This window comes from Lagenorhynchus albirostris, chromosome 4, assembly GCF_949774975.1.
Source record: "Lagenorhynchus albirostris chromosome 4, mLagAlb1.1, whole genome shotgun sequence".
In the NCBI taxonomy this organism is placed as follows: domain Eukaryota; kingdom Metazoa; phylum Chordata; class Mammalia; order Artiodactyla; family Delphinidae; genus Lagenorhynchus; species Lagenorhynchus albirostris.
The window spans coordinates 74994221-75014441 of NC_083098.1; the positions used below are offsets into that span (position 1 = coordinate 74994221).

Below are 20221 nucleotides of genomic sequence, written 5' to 3' on the forward strand. Positions count from 1 at the left end.
CATTACTCTGGGGAACTAAGTGCCCCACTGGACACTCAGAGATCTGTTCTTTGAGTCGGGGTCAACGCCACCAGTTCCCAGAGACACTCCCCTCTGTGGGTCCGCGACCCCTCTGCTGGGGGGCGGTGCCGCGCCTGCGGGAGCGCGCGTCCGAGGAGCCGTCGGCGAGTGGAAGTGGAGGAACGAAAGCGACCTGGGGGAGCTAGCGAGGCCTCGCGTGCGCGCTCCCGCCATCCAGCCCGCGTGCTCGCGCGCCCGCTCGCCCGCCCGCCCTCCCGGGAAGTCTCGCGATGCCGTAGCCCGGTGCTCCCGCTGCAGGAGGCGCAGGCTGTTGCTGTGGTTGCCTGAGTTGCTGCTGAGGCGGCGGCGACGGCGGCGGAGGCGGTGGCGGCGGCGGCGCTGGTGGAGGTGTCGGCTCTTGGGCGGATGTTGACATTGTGTTGTTGTTATTGCTGACGGTAATGGCGGCGGCGACGGCCGGGACCCCATCTCCTCTGTAGCCGACGCCGAGACAGCCCGGAGTGAACTCCGCGGCCTCGGAGCCCGCGGCAGCGACTCCCTTCAGCCTCCGCCGCCTTGCCAGCCCGTATCCCGGCCTCAGCCCCTGGACAGGCCCCTTCGGGCAGGGGGCCTCGGAGGCTCAGGATGGCGGATTTCGACGAGATCTATGAGGAGGAGGAGGACGAGGAGCGGGCCTTGGAGGAGCAGCTGCTCAAGTACTCGCCGGACCCGGTGGTGGTCCGCGGCTCCGGTCACGTCACCGTGTAAGGCCCGGAGGAGGGCGAGGGCGAGGACGGGAGGTGCAGGGCTGGGGCGGGCCCTTACTCCGCGGGGGCCCTCTCGCCCCGGTGTGCGTCTGGTGTCGGAGGCCTGCGGGAGGAGTAGGCGACCAGGAAGTGAAAACTTGCTTTATTTTCATTGGTTTCGGTCTCTGAAGTGGGGACAGACGCTGCCCTCCCTTCGCCCGCACCCCTCTTAGTAGGCCCTTCGGGCCTGGGCGCCTTGACGGATCCCAGAAGGAAGGTTATTCTTAAGGGTCTGCCCTTCCGGCCACCCCTTCAGCTTTGGTGTGGAAATACGCATTTCTGAGGTGTCTCCCCCTGTTTTCTCATCCAGTTACCCTGTGCTTCTGTCTCCTCGTCTGTGCCTTTGAGCCTAGTGACATGTGGCTCAGAGGCCAGATGTGGGCCGGGTGAGACCCCAGTGACGATCGGTAATGAGTGATTCCCTGTCCTTGTGTAGTTCACACACCCACAGGTCTTCCCAGTTTCTTGCAGAGTCAGTTTCTGCGGAACTAGTGCAAGTTCCTGTAATTGTATATGATAAAAAGTATAGATGAACATATATATTTAAGATGCAGAACGATGTATGCTTACACATAATTAAAAAAAAAAATCCATGTGATGGGCACACACCGCTCAGGTTACTGAGGGTTCTCAGTAATCTAAGTCCCTCCTTTGGGCATGAACTCTGGGATGGCTTCTTCATTTGATAAGGGTTCCTGTAAGTCCAACTGGCAACATTTTAAAAGTGCAATATTATTCAAACAATAAGGAAGGAGAGCTTTCTGAAAGGTCATGACTAATAAAGGAATGCGAAGACTTGAACCAAATAATGAGCTGTCCGGAAGCAGGAAGTTTTGTAATGTTTCTCTGAGAAGTCCAGAGTTTTGTACAACTTGAAGTATTTATACTGTTTTTCATTTTAGATCTCTGTTCAAATCCTAGGTCAAACTTCATGCTTGTCAGATATCTCCCCACTTCACCTTTTTAGTAAAATAAAAGGGTCAGCAAGTCTGAGACTGCCTGGAACACTTTTCATTATATTTTTGGTTTAGGGTGAGTGGGTCTTGCAGTGAATAACTTTCAGTGAAACAGTAAGACTTTTCATATAAGACCGTCAGCAAAACCCTTGCATTTCTCAATACATGATGTGATCAGCCATATTGTTGTTTGGGTGTGCTTATGTAATGCTTTGATTTCTTTAGCACCTGTTAGTTTATATTCAGGTGACTTAACCAGGGTGAAAACGCTGCCTAAGTGCTGTCACAGTGCCATGAGAAGACAATGGAATTTATCACCACAATAACAGTTATTTAGTATTTTAACTGTTATCACCAGCAGAATTAAGACATGTAACCAAATATAGTGGGATATTAAATCTTTTTCTTAACACATATCACAGAAATTTTTAAGTCTTCAGAGCCTGCCATTTAAGTTTTGTTTGACTATTAGGACCTTTTTACATTCTTTTAAACCTAAGGAGTGCTTAAAGAAGAGTTTTCAAACTTTATCATGTTGTCTGCCCACCCTGCCCCTTACATTCCTCTTGTCAAAAAAAAAGCTGGCAATATTTTATTTAAAAAGGTGCAACTATAGTTATAATGTTTCCTCTGTTTAAGGGAAAGAAAAGCTAAGTACTTTCTTGGGCATGATGGAAAAATATAATAGGCGAAGTGCTCAGAACCAAATAGGTGATTAGTAAATTTTGATTTTAGTTGGCTGCTTAGAGAGGTTAACAGAGTGGAGAGAATTAGTGGTGGTTCTCAACGTTAGTTGCCCATTAGAATCACCTGGGGAGCTTTAAAAAAAAAAAAAGCCTTGTCTTTGCCCCAGTTGAAAGCCAGTTATCTAAGTGAGTGTCCCAGGCTTGCATAGCTTGTTTAAAAAGTTCCACAGGTGATTCAAATATGTACCCAGGATTGAAAACCATTATTCCAGAGTATAAGAGGAACTATATGCCACCAGTAAACAGTATGCCTTTCTACGAGGGGAGTTAATTTTTCTGCGATCTCCCTCAGCAACTTCCCTTTCTTTCCTGTTACCTTGGTTCCAGGCTCTGGGTTCAGATCTATCCTCTGCCACTTTTTGGGTAAATTATTTATATCTAAGACTCTTCATTTAAGATGGGGATAGTTATAGTCCCTCACTGTTAAAATTATTAAGGATTAATTGAGAAAATACATGCAAAGAATTCATCACATTGTATGGTAATGTGCTCAATAGATATTAGCCTTTATTATCATTCACACACACAGTGTTCCACTTTGAGAAACATAGGAGTAAAGCACAGTACTAAGAAATCCGAACTGCCGTTTTCAAACCTAATAGTGATTCACTTTAGTCTTGTTTTTCCATTTCTAGACAATTTGTATGAGGTTAAATTATTGTGTGAAATATTTCAGTGAGGATTAATAAGAATCTTTCTGCATTGAAAACCTAATCCTGTTTTGTGGTGCCATATATAAATATAGTAACTAATGCAAAACTTTTTTTACATGACTCTGTCATACATAATTCATAGGCTTACTATGCCAATAGGAACCCAGTTAACACCTATAAAGGTTTCTGAAATTGGTGTTTATGGGTTGCTATACCTGTTGAGCATATTCAGTTTTTCTTGCCTTTAAGTACAAATGGGGGGACTTCTCTGGCGGTCCAGTGGTTAAGACTTCGCCTTCCAGTGCAGGGGGTGTGGGTTCGATCCCTGGTTGGGGAGCTAAGATCCCATATGCCTTGCGGCCAAAAAACCAAAATATAAAATAGAAGCAATATTGTAACAAATTCAATAAAGACTTGAAAAATGGTCCACATCAAAAAAAAAAAACTTAAGTATAAATGGGAAGAGCTATTAAAATAGTTATAATAAGACTGGTTAAGCTTATCACTGCAGCTGCCCTACCCCCTACCCATTTATTTAAACTAAGGAACTGTTCAGAGCCCTTTTCCCTTGAAAGGCAATTATAGTGTAATGTATAGAATCATCTGTAATACAGATCAATCTGAAAAGATATAGATCCATCCATATGTGTTTTTCACAGATTTCACTTTTGAGTAGACACTTATAGTTGAATATTTCTACTCTTTTCTCCCCCTATGATTTACTACATCGTATTATACTATTACTCTCATTTTAGACATCACTATATTCTCATATGATGTAATTTGGCACGTCATTATAGTGACGTGAGAAATTAAGTCACCTTCCATTTTCTACACAGGCAGGTCTTGGTTAGTTTTGTGGCATAATCAGATTTTGGGAACATAAGTATTTAAAATGTATAATTTGCCTAAACGAAGCCTGCTTTAATGTAGTTTCTAATAAAATACTTTCATGTTGACCCCAAATCAGGCTTAAACTGTGTACCTCCATTAAGATCAGTATTCTTTCTTGATATTCTTCTAGATGAGTATAATAATTTCCTTCATTTTTGGATTTGCATGTAGCAATATGAAAGAGGGTGGCAGCTCCAACAGGAAGAAATCTTGTGCAGAAGCATATTTTGAGGAAAGTGGCATTTGAAGGAAGAGAGGGAAATGATAAGTTCCTGTTATTGCATAATGTTTATGTACATGTAATTTAAAAGGCTTGAACTCCCACTTCAATTAAAAGTAGATTTCCTGTGTGTGTGTGTGTGTGTGTGTGTGTGTGTGTGTGTGTGTATTATTATGTAATGAAGATGAGGGGAAAAAACTGATAAACTTATTAGGTGGTATTGGCCAAATTTGTTAATATTTTTAAATTATGGTGTTCTTTGCCCCTTAGAATAAATTTGTGTAAAATATAATGATCATTTGTTGAAGAGTTTGATTTTTCACAATGATGATAGTGATGTGTTAATATAAAAATTAGAATTTAAAACTGGTTTTAGGCCAGTATTTCCTATCTAAACTATCATCATAACTGACATTAGTTCCTGTCTCATTTCATGCCCTCCCATATCAGAATCAAACTTGGAGCTTTCACAGGGCATGTATAATCTTTGACTTCTAAAATAAGCCCAGTCATAGAGCCAACTTATTTTACTGGGGTTTGTTTCTAATTTCACTAAATTATTGTGTCTTCGGGTACTTTCTTCTGAGGTATAATCTTCCTGTCATGTCCACAAATAATTCCTCATCCTTTACCAGTTTTTATCAATGGCTGTGGGACATCAGTCTCTTTGTCTTCATCTCAGTTAAGCTGTGAAAATTGAAAGATTTAGAAATGTGACTTGAAAAAATATGCGAACACTTTGGGATACAATAGGATCTTTGAATAGGAGACATCACAGGAACACTTTAGTGTATACTGACCTTTCAGATGGTAGAGTTAAAAAAAAATTGTCTTGAAACGTATTGGACCAAGACTGCTTCTAGATGCTGTGTTAGCAACAAGAGACCTGAACATGATTTGCCCAAATAACAGATTCACTTTAGTTTAACAGTTTGTTTTAAACTTTATAACTCCCATCTCCTTTCTTCCACCCGACATAATTATTCCATTTTTAAAGATTAAATTTTTTGTTCGGAGATTTTTGAAGATCTTATTGATATTTCTGCACAAAACTGGATAGTTCTTTGAGGGCAGGAATTATGCTTCTTGGTTTTTATTTCTCCATTGCTTCATATAGTGTCTGGAATGTTATAGGTCCTGAAATGTTCTCTAAATAAATGAGGTGATTGCATACATCTTTGGATCTTGTTAGAATTGTCAAAGGAATAACTGTTTTTTTCTTTTTTCTGTACCTACCAATGAAGGCAAACAATATTTTACGATAGAACTCTTATGAAATCACATTTATAAGATAAGTGGCCAGTCTTATTTCATTGATTTATTTGTTGGCCGTGCTGTGCGGCTTGCAGGAGCTTAGTTCCCTGACCAGGGATTGAACCCGTGCCCTCGGCAGTGAAAGCACAGAGTCTTAACCACTGGACCGCCAGGAAATTCTCTGGCTTCTCTTTTTTTTTTTTTGTAATGTATATATTCGTTTATTAAAAATCCATGCACAAACATATTCATTTTTGTAAAAACACAAATGAAAAGATGCATGTTAAATACATTTAATTGATTGCCTAAGAGGAGAGGAAGAAAATACGAGCAATGTAAATAGGAATAAAAGGAAATTAATTCCCATGTCATATACCTATCATTTTAAAATAACAATAAAATAAGAATGCCAGGGAATTGAGAAGCCAGGATACCAAAGGCAGAGAAGAATAGGGGTTGATGCCCAAGTCTGGGCTTCTATTTGCTCCACATGATTCACAGGGCAGGCTGATGTCTTTTCTTAAAAAACAAAGTTTGGTGAATGTGAGGAAATTGTCAACTTAAAGTAGATACTTTTTTCCCAGAGAATTTTCTTACTCCGTATAATTTGAGAGGAAATTAGTTTGATTTAGAACATAGCATTGAATGTATCTCTGATAATATGAAGGAAAAAAAATGCTAAATGTTTTAACTGGATTAACTGCCAAAAATTCTCAATGGGTAAACTTTCTTGAAGAAATGAGAAATATGGTAGTAAACTGAAGTTTCAAAATTTTACTGTATTTGAATTTGAAATTCACATGATATTCCAGTCCAAACAGTTCAATGTGGAATTTCTGCCTGCCAACAGATGTGAAATTAACCAGCACTTAAGATTTTATGTGTCTAGCTAAGTGGAATAGAGGAACTAAATGGTGGGACGTAAATGATATGAAATTATTTATGATGGTAAATAATCAAATACTAAATATTATTATTCTAAATAACATTACTCTAAATAATAATGTTATATGAGAGCTGCTCTTGAATTCCAACTTGAGTTTATATTCCTAGCAGGTTAAACACCTAGGATATTAGACTAACTATATACTCAGAAGGGAATCTTTTAAGTCTCTCTAGTATCTATGTCTGGCTTAGCTTTCAAATCTGTTATAAAGCTACTTAAGATTTCATTCACAATAAAATTAAGCTTTAAAATATAACAGCAACAGATGCTGTTAGGTATCCTTACTCCAGTATCTTCTGTGTAAGATTTGTTGGTGACTTTTCATAATTTGTTTCAGAATCCACTTGTAAAATCAGATCTTATACCAGTGTTCCCGTGTTCATGCAGTCTAGCTTAATCCCAGTACAATATTTTTTAAACTTGCCTGATCATCAGAATCACTAAGGACATTTTAAAAAATATACATTTCGAGTTCTTACCCAAGACATCCCCAATCAGAATCTTTAGGGGAAGACTAGGAATTTTTATTTTTAATAAGACCTTGGGTGATTCTTATATCAGATGCATTTGGAAAACAATAGATGGTCCTGTGGAAAGAGTGTGGTCTTGGATGTCAGGCAGATTGATTTCAGTTCTCAGAAACTTCCTAACTGTAACCATTAACCTTTCTGAACTTTAGTTTTCTCATCTGCAAAAGGGATATCTACCTCAGAGATTAGGTGTGACAGTCAGAAATAATTTATCAGATTACCTGGACCTATAGTAGGCATTCAGCAAATGATTACCATATATTTTGATATTTATCCCTTCATGCATATTTTTTGGTTAATCTTTACCGTTTTCTTGGAAATCAGTCTGAAATGTGACATATGCTTTCCTGCTTTAAAGCAAGATCCTGAGCATAAATCAGAATTATCTGATTGAGTAGGGGAAACATTTAATCAAAAGAAGATACTAACAGATTGGTACACAGTGATGTTCTTCGAGGCTGTTGAGGTATTTTGGGGTTTGAGGATCTGCTCTGAATGGCACTTTCTTTTGAATTTCACATGTGAGAGATTTTACTTTCTGTTTACATTCTTCTTTTCTTTCTAATTGATCAGCTGTAGGTTGGAAATGAGACAACCAACCTTATTAGAGCTATGTGTGCAGTAAGAGAAGTTGATTCTGAGTGCTAGACTTAGATGCTTGAATTTTAATACTTGGGTTTTAAGATACTTGTTTGCTCAGAGTATTTTTGACTAATCATTATCAACTGTCTTATTGAGGTTTCCTGATAAGTAATTTAACAAGTATTTATTAAATTTTATGCTAAATGTCATGTGAGTCTCTGGGTATATAGTTACGAATGAAACATGCCTAGTTCCTCTGCCCTCCTGGAGCTTACAACTAATAGACAAATTATGTCTGAGAAAATTGCTGTGAAGGAGACCATTAGAGTCTCTGATAGAAAATAATGTGATTAGGGAGAACCCCTCTGAGAAGGAAACATTTAGGAAGGGTGAAAGAGTCCTGTGAAGAGCATTGCAAGTCTGGAGAACAGCAAAATAAGTTCGGCTTCCCTGAGGAGCTGAAAGGATACTACTGTATTGTGGCTAGAATGTAGGAAACAAAGGAGATAGTGCCTTGAAATGAGATTGGCGAGCTCAGGTAGGGGCCAGAAAGGATTGCAGAGAGATTAGAGTGAAACTAGGAAGAGTAGTTAGGAGCTCTTGGAACAGTAAAGATGAAATGATAGTGGCCTGGTCTAGGGTGATGGACTTTAGATAAAGGAGGTATTTCAGTTCTAACTGTAAACCATCAAATTTAGCAACTTTCCTATGAGGTATGGCAGAACTCGCACTGGCCACTTTTGCCATCACATTCCCCAATTGTGGTATTTTTTGTTTTGTTTTTGGTTTTTGTTTTGGCTTTGTGGAGGGTGAGGTCAAAGAACTGTGGCTGCCCTTACTGTTGACTGGAGACTGTCTTGATGACATACCTACATTTCCTGTTCTGCTGCCACATGGCAGCTAGTATGCCAAGAGAACAGCATGTGGCAGAAGTGGAGAGGGGCTTTCCCACAAGATCGTGGATTTTGAAGTGAGGACCTTTGTACCCTTTAGCTACAAGATGTGTGATGTTTGACAGTGATCTGTTCATTAGGAGGAAAACACTGTGCTTTTTACATGTTTACACTTAAAACTGAATTGTCTACATAAGGATTGAAATTTTCTCAAAGATCTGGAAAAATGATTTTCTTCTTCTTGAGCTCTTTTCCATCCTACATCTAGTAAGTGAAGTTTACTTAGGGTAGATTTGGTTGGACTTTGTGTTAACTTACCTTTGTTCTTTTGATTGATAAGAAGTGAATGTTTATGTGTATCTCTATTTGTCTGTCTTGTCTGTCTGTCTGCTTCCTGCAAGAGCACCTTGTTTTATTCTCTTTGATCTTGCATTGTATTGATAATTACAATGGAGTCCTTGATTAGTGCAGTGAAGGAGTTCCTGTGTATCCAGCCTTCTTTCTCTGCCCTTTCTAAACTATTCAATTATAAATGTTACTTGAAATTGATATGTTGGTAGTCTGTACTATAAACCAATTCAACTATATATTATTTCTTAAATGAACATAATTTATTGTATTGCTCATAGTATTTATATAAATATGAAGGATATTCTACAATATATATAAATTAGATATATAAGGTCTTTTTTCCTTGGTCTGGTACAGGTAATGTAAAGTAGTTGAGTTGGATTAGTTGAATCTCTAAATCATCAGACGTTAATACCATGAAGTTTAATCAGTATACATTTACATAACTTTATTGCTTTATATGTAATCGTCTCTTAATACTTGAAAATACCTTAATAATTGAAAATTAGTAAAATTCTAATGCTAGAATATTATAGAACTGTGTATAATTATGAGGTTATGATAGACTGATTGTAATACATGATTTAAATAAATTTTTGATTTCACTAGTTTATGAATGAGATTATACTTTCACAGAGCTGGTTGAACCCAAATGTATAGAATTTGGTCACACAGTTAAAATTTTTAGAGTTATATTATGAGACATATATATGTCTCCAACTCCAGGGGTTCTGTATCTTCTGGGTAAATATAGTACACTTTCAGTTCTATCCTTCCATGAGCCACATTGATATTCAGATGTGTATTAAGGCAGCCAGATGAATTTAAAGCGTGATTTTTATGCATTGAAATCTGTTAATTTCTTCTATGGTTATGGCTTCATCTCCCAAAATAGTGAAAAAGCTGATTCCATTGAGCTCAGAGTTCAGCATTAGGAAATAAGTGTTGTCTTCACTTGCCATTTGCATAACCCATGTGTTCAGGTTGAATCTGAAATTTCTAGTTCATATGTGTTGTCATATCGACAGGAAGATAAAATTCTCTTAGTCTATAGATTTGTACAGGTCAAGTGTCTCAGAGTTCAAAATATCCAAAACTGAATTTATAATCTTCCCCCCAAATCAGCTTCAAGTGCAGCCTTCCCATTTTCAGTTGATGACAGACCTGGCATCCTATTTGCTTAGACTAAAAAATCTGTGACACATTCTTGATGTCCCCGTTTCTCTTTCACTGCCTCTAATCTGTCAAGAAATCAATCTCTTGGCTCCGTCTTCAAAATATATCCAAACTCTGACCACTTTTTACCATCTGTACTGCTGGTGTGAGTTATCATTTTCTCTCTTTTGCCTTGTACTCAATACTTTTCCTCCCCCTGCTCCCACCTTTGCCTCTCAACCTTTACGGTCTCTTTGGTACATCTGCCACAGTGATTCTTTTAAAACATAAGTCAGATCACGTCTCTTTTCTGTATCAAGACTCCCTGAAGCTCCCCATCTTCAGAATTAAAGTTCCTTTTAATGGCCTGTAAGACCCTACCTGATCTGGCCCATTTCTCTGCCTTCTACCATTCTTTCACTTGTTTACCCCAGTCTAGGCACACAAGCCTCCTTTCCATTCCCCGAGTTATTCTAGGCACACTTCTGGTTAGGGCTTTGCACTGGCTGGTTCCACTTTCTGGAATATTCCCCTCCAGATACCCAAATGGCTAACTCCTTCACCTTCAGATCTTTCACAATTATCTTAATGCATCCTACCCTACTTTCTACTTAAAATTAAAACTCCTCTACTTCCTCTTACTCTGTGCTTTCTCTTTTTTCATAGTGCTTCCTCTGTCAGAACGTGAGGTGAGCCAGGCTTGGTAGAGTACAAACTTTAGACAACTTTCTCTTGCAAAGAGGAAAACTCTCAAACTTTTTTGACAAGAATAAATGTTTGAAACTTTCTTGCTTTTTTACAGCAGCTGTTCCACCTATAAAATGTGAACCCAGAAAATATTGCCTTTTTTTTTTTTCTTAAAAACTTTGAGACTGCATTTGACTTTTGGGCCATAAATGACCCTGAGAAGCATGTTGTCTTACCCGAGGCAAATAAAACCAAAAGGTAGATTTACTTTGTTGAGATAATATACCTAGTTCATACCTGAACCAGGGTTAGAATTCAGGCATTCTGTCTCTCCATTGTGTTGCTCTTATATTTTCACCACAGTAACTTCTTTGTGCTTTTCAAACTTTGTCTCACCTGCCTGGATTCCTGGCCTCATGCTTGCCCATGATGGCTACAACTGTTTAATTTTGCCTGGCTTTCCTGAACCCAGCACCTCTCTATGTACCCTGTTTCCTCCACATTACCCCTGACCTTGATGAGGTTGGCAGAAAGTTGGAATATCTTTGACAGTTAACAGTAGCCAGTTTTATCATCGGCTATTCTATTTGCTAAGCTATTTGAAGAGGATATTTGTGAAGTCATTGAGGTTTGGACATTCTCTAATTTAGCATTATCTATAGTGGACATTAAATGATAATATTGTCAACTTTATTAGAAGGATGATAACCATAATAAAAACTAAGCATACATTTACATTGTTTTATAATAATGAAAGCAGTTAAACATACAGAGTTTATACTGTGCACTGTTGGTGCTTTATGTATATGAACTCATTTAATGAGTTAGGGGTGATTATTATCCCTGGTATATAAATAGGGAAACTGAGGCTCAGAAAAGGTAAACTTGCTCAAAGTGACACATCTAGAAAAGGCAGTATCAAGATTTCTATCAAGGCAGTCTGGCTCCAGGGTATTGTTTACTTAATTGCTTTTATTTTATTGAACCAGAGCAACTATTCATCAACAGAAACACTTATAACAAAATCCTATACATTTTGGGATTTTAGATACAAATGTGAAAAGCTCAAAAACAGATTTTTTCCCCTAGATCCGTATGAGAATTTTAACATTTGTTATGTGTTAGTTTTATAATTTCTGTTTGATGGAAAAAGGTTTTTCCCTCCAATTCTCAAATATTTTCTCAATTTAGAGTTTCCAGTTCGAGGAGATAAACATTTTCTATGCTTACAGAGAAAGTTATTAGAGGCATTGTCCTGTAGTAGAAATTGCCCCGGGCTTGGGTTCAGGAAAATAAGGCTCTAGCCTAGATCCTACATATTAATTAGCTATGAGACCCAAGCTGTTTGCCTTTTATGCATCAATTTCTTCATCTGTAAAATTAAGTGTTTGGACTAAATGATAGTTGTGGTCCTTTCTAGCTCTCAGATTCTGAGATTCTGTTGTGGAATTAGGAATTATTTTTTTCTATTTAATTTTAAAATTCTTTACAGTATACTTAATATGTATTTAAATATACTTTAAAAATCCTTAAAATATACTCTAAAATATACTTTAAAACTAGTAGAATTAAAAAAAACACAAAAAACTAGTAGAATTATCTTGAAATCTAGACATGTCAATTGCACATATATTTCCTTAGGCTGAGTTAAAAGTAAAAACAAAACTCCTTTAATCATCTACTTTTTCTTCAGGTTTAATGCTTTTTCTAATTATAATGAAAAACATAAAGATTATTAAAAATTGGAAAGTAGTACTTCCCAGTGAAGCAGAAAATAAACCATCTATAATCACCAAGAGGAAAAGGTCATTTAATATTTTGGTGTGTTTGTTCCTAGTCCTTATTAAAATATTTTGTTTAGTTTAAAATACTAATATATGTAATTATTGAAAATTTGGAAAACATGAAATTATGAAAATGAAATGTCACCCGTAATATTTTTGCCTAGGGTTAGCCACTATTAATATTTTGATGGATAAACTTTTTCTGTTTTTCTGTGTATATATAAATATTTTTATTAAAAATTGAGACCATACTTATAAAGTATTTTGTACTCTGCATTTTTCATTTAACATATTGGGAATATTTGCCAATATTATTACAGGTTCTTACATAGTCTGAAACATTAGGCTCTGTTAGATTTCAAAGAACAGAACCACCCAGGGGGCCTTAAGCAGTGCACATTTTTTGTAAGAATGCATGGAGACTAAAGAAGACAGGAAACTTTGCCATTGTATAGCCAGACTTCAAGGAGACTGGAATATTATTATTTTGGATAATTGAGTGCAGCTCTGGTGATGAAGTTATTCTGTCATTTTTCTCAGCAGCAAGTGTCCTTTGGTCTAGTGGTCTGTCACAGCGACTTACCTTCTTTCAGTTCTAGCTTCTGCTGTTGCAGTTGTGAACTGGCAGACTCCTTTTTGCCTCTGTCTCATAGTTTCTGCTTACTGTTGGCTTCAGCTTATTCTTTTTTTAAAAAATTCTTTTTAACCTCTACTTACATGACTTTACTGTATCTCCGCTTCCGCTTAAGCTTCATGTTACCAGCTATTGTCTCTTATTCAGATACCTCAAGAAAGAGGATCAGATTGAGTTAGTTAATGTTGTCCAAGTTGGGTAGGCCCTGCCATCCCATACGCTGCTAGCCAGCCCAGGAATTAGCTGTTCTTAAAGCAGATGCCTGTTTGTGGTCTAATTCACCAGAGCTTAGGGAGCTCCTAGTCAGGCACGCAGAGTAACAGGCTACTCTCTAGTGTACATGGTTTTGAGCTGTGTAGTATCTTTCAAATTGGTATATCATAATTAATTTCATACAGTTTTAGTCTTTCTATTGTTTTAAAACCTTCACTGTTAAAAATAGCACTGCAACTCAGAAACAAGGAAAATAAACATAGCACAAAACAAAGTTGAAGAAATCAGGTTCTTGTACTTCTGTATTTAAAAGACAGAATTCGAAATAACAATGCATTAGTGAATTCTAAGAGACATTAATATGAGGAGATACAAGGAACACAGAAAAATTAAAAATCGAAGTTAAAAAAAAGGTCTGGGGATTATGTAGACTAGAACTATAGAAAAGGTTGAAATTCAGGAAAGCTATTGATTAGTGAACCCCAAACTTGTTTACTTATGATAACATACCTAGTTAATGCCAAATAAAAGATTCAAGTAGAAAAAAATTATATTGATGTTATCGTATATTATAAAATGTGTTTGTGTAGCAATTACTGTACATCTGCTGAAAAACAGATCCTATTTTAAGAAACAACAAATGAAACAAAATGTCTTTAATACTCCCTCACGAAAATAGCACTGCAGAATACTTGATTATTCGTGAACATATCTGTGCCACTGTAATTATTTTCTTCTAATACATTTCTAGAAGTAGAATTATTAGGTCAAAAGGTATGAACTTTTTTTAAGACTCTTTTTACATACTATCAAATTGTGCGCTTGAAAGGTCTTTCATTTTGTAAGTTTTCTTCCTTTACATTCTAGATCATATGTTACATGTATGTTTTTGTATTTTCTTTTTATTTAACAGTATATTATATGTACTTTCCATGTTATTAGTTTGCAAACTTCATTTTTAATAGTTGTCTAATATTCTATTATGCTGAGATACTGTAATTTACTTAACATTCCCATTATTTTATTCTTCTCTATTGTGAATAAAGTTTCAGGGAGCTTGTTTATGCATATATTTTTATTCACATTTCAGATTATTTTTTAGGCAGGATCCCTAAAGGAGAAATTACTGTGCCAAAGGTATAAATATTTTTAATGCCAAATTGATTTCTGGAATGGTTGTAATAATTTATAGTTCCACCGACAGTACATGATATTTTCCATCTTAAGACCTTCTTGCCAACATAAAGTGTTTTATTTTATTTCATTTATTAGTCTTTGTAGATAACTAAGATGGCACCCGTCTTGAATTATATCTTTTAAAATTATTAAGTGCTACTTCTAGTTTTTTGGGTTAACAGAATGTTAGGTTATTAGTTTTGAAGGGAGTTCAGCTTCCTACCCATTACTCTTCTTTCCAGCATATCGAATTATTATTTTAAGAAATTTGACCTTTCCATTACTGTCCAGGGCCAACTGTACTTTGACTTAGAATAAACTAAATTATTATTATTATATTTTAAAACTTTAAACTTGAAGGAACATAATGGATAAAAGGAGTAATTTATAATGCTGTCCAGTTAAACTGAAACATACCTCTCATTTTCATTGCTAACAAACCCCATCTCCCGCCAAACTTAAAATAACAAAACCAGCACCACCACCCCCCAAACTGGAACTAAGGTAGTATCAAAATTAAGTAACTTATGTCACATCAAAACCATCAAAGATGATATTTTGTAGTTATATTAACAAACATGAAGTGTGTGGCTTTTCTTATCCATTTAATAAAAAAGGATGGTTTTGTTAAAACTTTATCTGACAGTATTGTTTGGTTGGCACAGCAAAGGAGGTATTTGCTGTAGCCAATAACAAGTAAAAGATTTGCCACTCTGGTACTCAGCTCTTTGCTAGGAGAAAGCATGCTATATGAAGTGGGACTCACTGAAGAGAGTGTTTTCAGCTGTTCTGTTGAGAGCAGTCTCATCTGTAAAGAAATGTGAATTAAACCCTGGATTGTAGTGGTTTGAATAATGAATGGGAGGTGAGATAAAGAGGTGAATGTGGAAGACTCTTTCAAGACACTGGATGAGGAAGGAGAAGAGATGGATGCCATCATACCTTGAGAGAGAAGAAAATAAGGGTTCAGATCTCAGGCTGGGTAGACTTATGCAGGATTGTAAGCTATGTGTAAGGAGCCAGAGAGAGGGAGAAACGAGTGGATTGCAGAGGAGACTGAAGGAGATGCAACCAGGAGCAAATGATTAGTTTGCCTCCATTGAGAAAGATGGTAAAGATACTGAAAACATAGGTAAATCTAAAAATGAAAGGGAGAGAAGGCATAGCAGTTTATGTTCTTGATCTTTTTTCCTCTGGTTGGAGGAACCATGGTTATCTGCAAAAAAGTGGGTTGGGAGGAAAAGACTGAGCACATAGAGGAGCAATTGTGAAGTATGGAAAAGGGAGTTGATTAGGAATGAATAAAGATTGCTATAGCATTAATCTAACTGAAGTTAGAAATAATTTGTATGATTTTTTTCTATTGTAGCTCCAGGCAGTGGGAATTGAGGTGAAGAAAGTAAACATTTCAATTAAATTGGATTGACAAGAGACACTCTAGAGGTGCAGAAAATAAAGGGTTTTGTTGGAGTATGGTTAAATGATTGATTGTGTAGTTCTGGCAGATAAAGGAGGAAGTGGAGTCATAGGGAGCAGATTTGGAGTAGAAAAGCAAGGAGGAGTGGTAAGGAGTAGGTTACAACCAGAGACAAAAAAGCAAATTTGATAAGGGTGGGAGAAATGAAATGATTGATGGTAGTGGTAAGAGGAGAAATTTACAGTTCAGAATTTCAGAGGTGATACAGTTCCAGATGATGGCGTGGGTTGCTGAATTAAATAGAGGTGAATTTCCTCAGAGTAGATGAGGTCAGTTAATCAGTTAGGTTTTGGTGCTGAGTACTGAATTATTTGGGATGAAGACAAGAGTTCTTGTAGAAAGAAAAAACTGTGATGTGAATGTCTGTGTCATTAGAGAGTGTGAAGTTGTGCCAAAAAGAGCACAGCAGACTTGAGACTGCTATCCTTAAAAAGCCTTGCTTGCTGTGTCGGCTTTTGGTTGGTTGTCTGAGAACTTGGACTTTGGAAGCATTCCCAGTATGCCCAGAATTGATAAGAATGGCTCACTGTGCCTAAACTGTTTGTACAAACAGTATGGTGTATACTGAACACCTGCTTTCCTTCTGGGAGTCTGGAATTTTGGTACATGCTAAGTAGAGGAGGCCTACGTGACTAGTCCATGGTAAAATCTTTGGCACTGACTCTCTAATGACCTTTCCTGGTAGACAACATTATACACATGTTGTGAAAACTAGTTGCAGGAGGAATTAAGCACATCCTGTGTTCTTCACTGAGAAGAGAGTCTTGCACGCTTGCTTCTGGTTTCCTCTGGATTTCACCCCATATGCCTTATCCCATTGCTGATTTTGCTTTGTATCCTTTTGCTGTAGTAAATCTAGCTGTGAGTATAGATTTATACTCACAGGACTGTATGCTGAGTCCTGTGAGTCCTCCTAGTGAATCATCAAACCTGAGGGTGGTCTTGGGGACCCCCAACACAGAGGGAGCGACCTGGAAGGCTGAAAATGACGGTTGGGCTTGGAACAATGTGGAAATCATGTGCATCAGAGGGAGAGAGAGCAGTGGTGTGGAATTTTGCAATGAGGAGGTAGTGGAATGTAGACATTTCTTCTTTTTTTTTTTTTTTTTTGCGGTACGTGGGCCTCTCACTGTTGTGGCCTATCCCATTGTGGAGCACAGGCTCCAGACGCACAGGCTCAGTGGCCATGGCTCACGGGCCCAGCCGCTCCGCGGCATGTGGGATCTTCCCAGACTGGGGCACGAACCTGCGTCCCCTGCATCGGCAGGCGAACTCTCAACCACTGCACCACCAGGGAAGCCCTAGACATTTCTTCTTGCTTGGAAATTATTTAGCAAATATTTCATGAATATTTATCAGGCATTGGACCAGACATTTAGGATATAAAGATTGTTAAGATATCGTGCCTACCTATAACCAACTCATTGACTATCAGGGTAGGGAGTTAGGCTTATGACATAATTATAATGAGATATGATAAGGACTGTGCAAGAGAGAATATAGTCAAGTATTATGAGGACATGGAAGATGGAGTCTGGAAGATGAACTCCAGGGAATGAGCTATAGTTGAGAATTTCTAAGGGAAGAGTGTCATTTCAACAGGATTTTTGGTTAAAGTGAAGAAAAAAATTTTTTTTTTAAAGAGAAGATATAAATAGGTATCCAGGTAGCAGATCAATAGATCAGGGGTTCCAAAGTTAAATATTAAAAGAGGTTTGGAAGGGGAAGAATCTATCAGGAAAGGGAAGTTCTGAATTAGATGAAAATGAGAGTGCAGGGTAACAGATTAGTTTACTCTTTGAATTTTGGCTATAGATTTAGGAACGAGGCGACAGTGAAATGGAAGTAAGTGAATAAAACAAGCCTATTTCAAGATTCCATTTAGATTTAGGTGTAAAGTTGCAGTCCCTTTGCCGAGCTTTACCAGGTGTAAGAGCTTTGAAAATTACCTCAATTTATATAAAAGTAAAAATTGGGGGAATTCCCTGGCGATCCAGTGGTTAGCACTCTGCACTTTCACTGCTGAGGGCCCAGGTTCAGTCCCCGGTCGGCAAACTAAGATCCCGCGGGAAAAAAAAAAAAAAAAAAAAGTAAAAATTGGCCTCTTACCTGCTTGCTTCCTTTCTTTTTCTTTTCTTTTTTTTTTTTTTTTTTGCCGCACTGTGCGGCATGCGGGATCCTAATTCCCTGACCAGGGATTGAACCCGTGCCCCCTGCATTGGGAGTGCGGAGTCTTAACCACTGGACTGCCAGGGAAGTCCCATGCTTTCTTTCTTAAAAAAATTTTTTTAAAGCTATATAAGCCTTCTGTTGTAGGACTTTGTGATCATGAAATGTTACATAGAAGGTGCTCAGTAGTTTGATTTGAATGAATTTCTCTTTTTCTCCAAGTACTAGTAGACTTGTAAACTTGTAATAGGTAAAATAGGTTGTTTAATGTGTTTTATCTTCTTGTCATATATGTCATTCTTTGAAAATAGTTTAAATCGTTTATCACTTCTAAAGCCGTATTTTAAGAGTGATTAAGGACAAGGTCTTTCATAGGAATAGATGCAGATGTAGCACATGTCTACATTTTTCAGGCATCTAATGGACTGACAGTTAATAGGTATTGAATGGTAAATAAGACAGTTGTTGGTAGCACTTTGCCAACCCTCACTTTCTTCTTCATTTCTTCTCTCCCTCTTTCCTTCTACTTCCCCTTTCCAACTTTTCCCTGTATTTTTCCTTCTCCTACTTTTATTGCTTATGCATATCAAGGACACCTATTAAAATCCACAGCCATTGCCTATCTCCATTAGTAACATTCAAAGCTAGGAAAAAAAGTCATCTATTTTTTTTAAAATTTATTTTATTGAAGTATAGTTGATTTACAATGTTTTGTTAATTTCTGCTCTACAGCAAAGAGATTCAGTTATACATATATATACATTCTTCTTCATATTTTTTCCATTATGGTTTATCACAGGATATTGAATATAATTCCCTTTGCTATACAGTAGGACCTTGTTGCTTATCCATTCTATATATTAAAATAATATGCTTTGAAGTTAGTTTTAAGGTATAGGTGGTAGCTCAAATTAACCTTTTTTGTTTTGTTTTGTTGGTTAGTTATCATTCAGCATCTTATTTATTTTTTTTAAGTAAAGCAAGACTATCACTTCAAGTAAAACAACTGATAGCATTTGTTGTCAATAATTCCAGCTTTCAGATGAAAATTGGAATTTGGGAAAACTTACATCTGCCTCTGTGAGCTTGACAGCTTCTCAATACTTACGATGAGATCAGTGGTCATATTAATGAATGTGATGATTCTGATATCACACAATGAAGTGTGTCAACATTTGGAAATCTACATAACTCAATCTACCAGTATTTTCCAAGGGACAAATATATGAAGTTATAAAATCAGGTATGGGTAAGAAAAAAAAATCCATTTAAAATGCAAGATATACAGTGGATTTTAATTGAACAGAGTATTCAAAGTTCATTGATAAAGCTTGTTTCCTCCTTACAAGAAATCCTTAATAAGGTAGCACTTATCAAGTTTTGTTATAGTATCAAAGAATATATACAATTTTCCAACTATATATCTGGTGAAACTCAATTTTCTTTATAAACATTAACCAAAAGAGCATATCACTACAGATTGAATGCAGAAAGAGATGTGAGAATTCAGCTGTCTTCCATTGTGTGACATTAAAGAGATGTGAGAAAATCTCACTAAAGTTTTTTGTTTTGAAAAGTATTTCTCATAAAAACATTATTTTTGTTAGTGTAAAAATGAGCATTTTGGGCTCATTTATGAATAAAAATTTTAAATGTTTTAGATGTCTCAGTTCTAATGTATAATCTGAAATAGTGATAAATCTAAATCACATAAGCTTAAGCTCACTGAGGTCCTCAAGGATTTAAGAGACCAAAGAAGTCCTGACACCAAATGTTTGAACACCCCTTGTTCACCCAAATGTTTGAATATAGTAGACTACTATATTCCAAATGGAAATGAGGAAAGGGTGCCTGGGTATCATGGCTCAATCTGCCTATAATCATGAAGTACTTGATTTGAATATTAAATGTCTTTAAACATTTTTAAAGCGAAAGCAGATTGCAGTTGGGTTTCACTCCTGTGGGCTGGGGAGACTCCAAGGCCTTCAACAGCAACATCTTCTTGCCCCTCTTTACAGGTATTCTTGTTAAGCAGGTGGGAAAGAAAAGTGAGGGGAAATGGGGCTTCCTTGGTGGCGCAGTGGTTAAGAATCCA

At 37.2% G+C, this 20221-nt stretch overlaps 1 protein-coding gene across 4 annotated transcripts in view; it reads left to right on the plus strand.

Annotated features, from left to right (window-relative positions):
* Window positions 1-307: 307 nt before the first annotated feature.
* CHIC2 (cysteine rich hydrophobic domain 2) overlaps window positions 308-20221 on the plus strand; it is a 92652-nt gene continuing 72738 nt past the window's right edge. For 3 of the 4 annotated variants that reach the window (XM_060148156.1, XM_060148158.1, XM_060148157.1), the window contains exon 1: window positions 308-764. In XM_060148156.1, coding sequence (XP_060004139.1) covers window positions 646-764 — 119 coding nt within the window. In that variant the 5' untranslated portion in view covers window positions 308-645. The remainder of the gene's footprint in view (window positions 765-20221) is intronic. The other variant, XM_060148155.1, reaches the window with a different exon arrangement.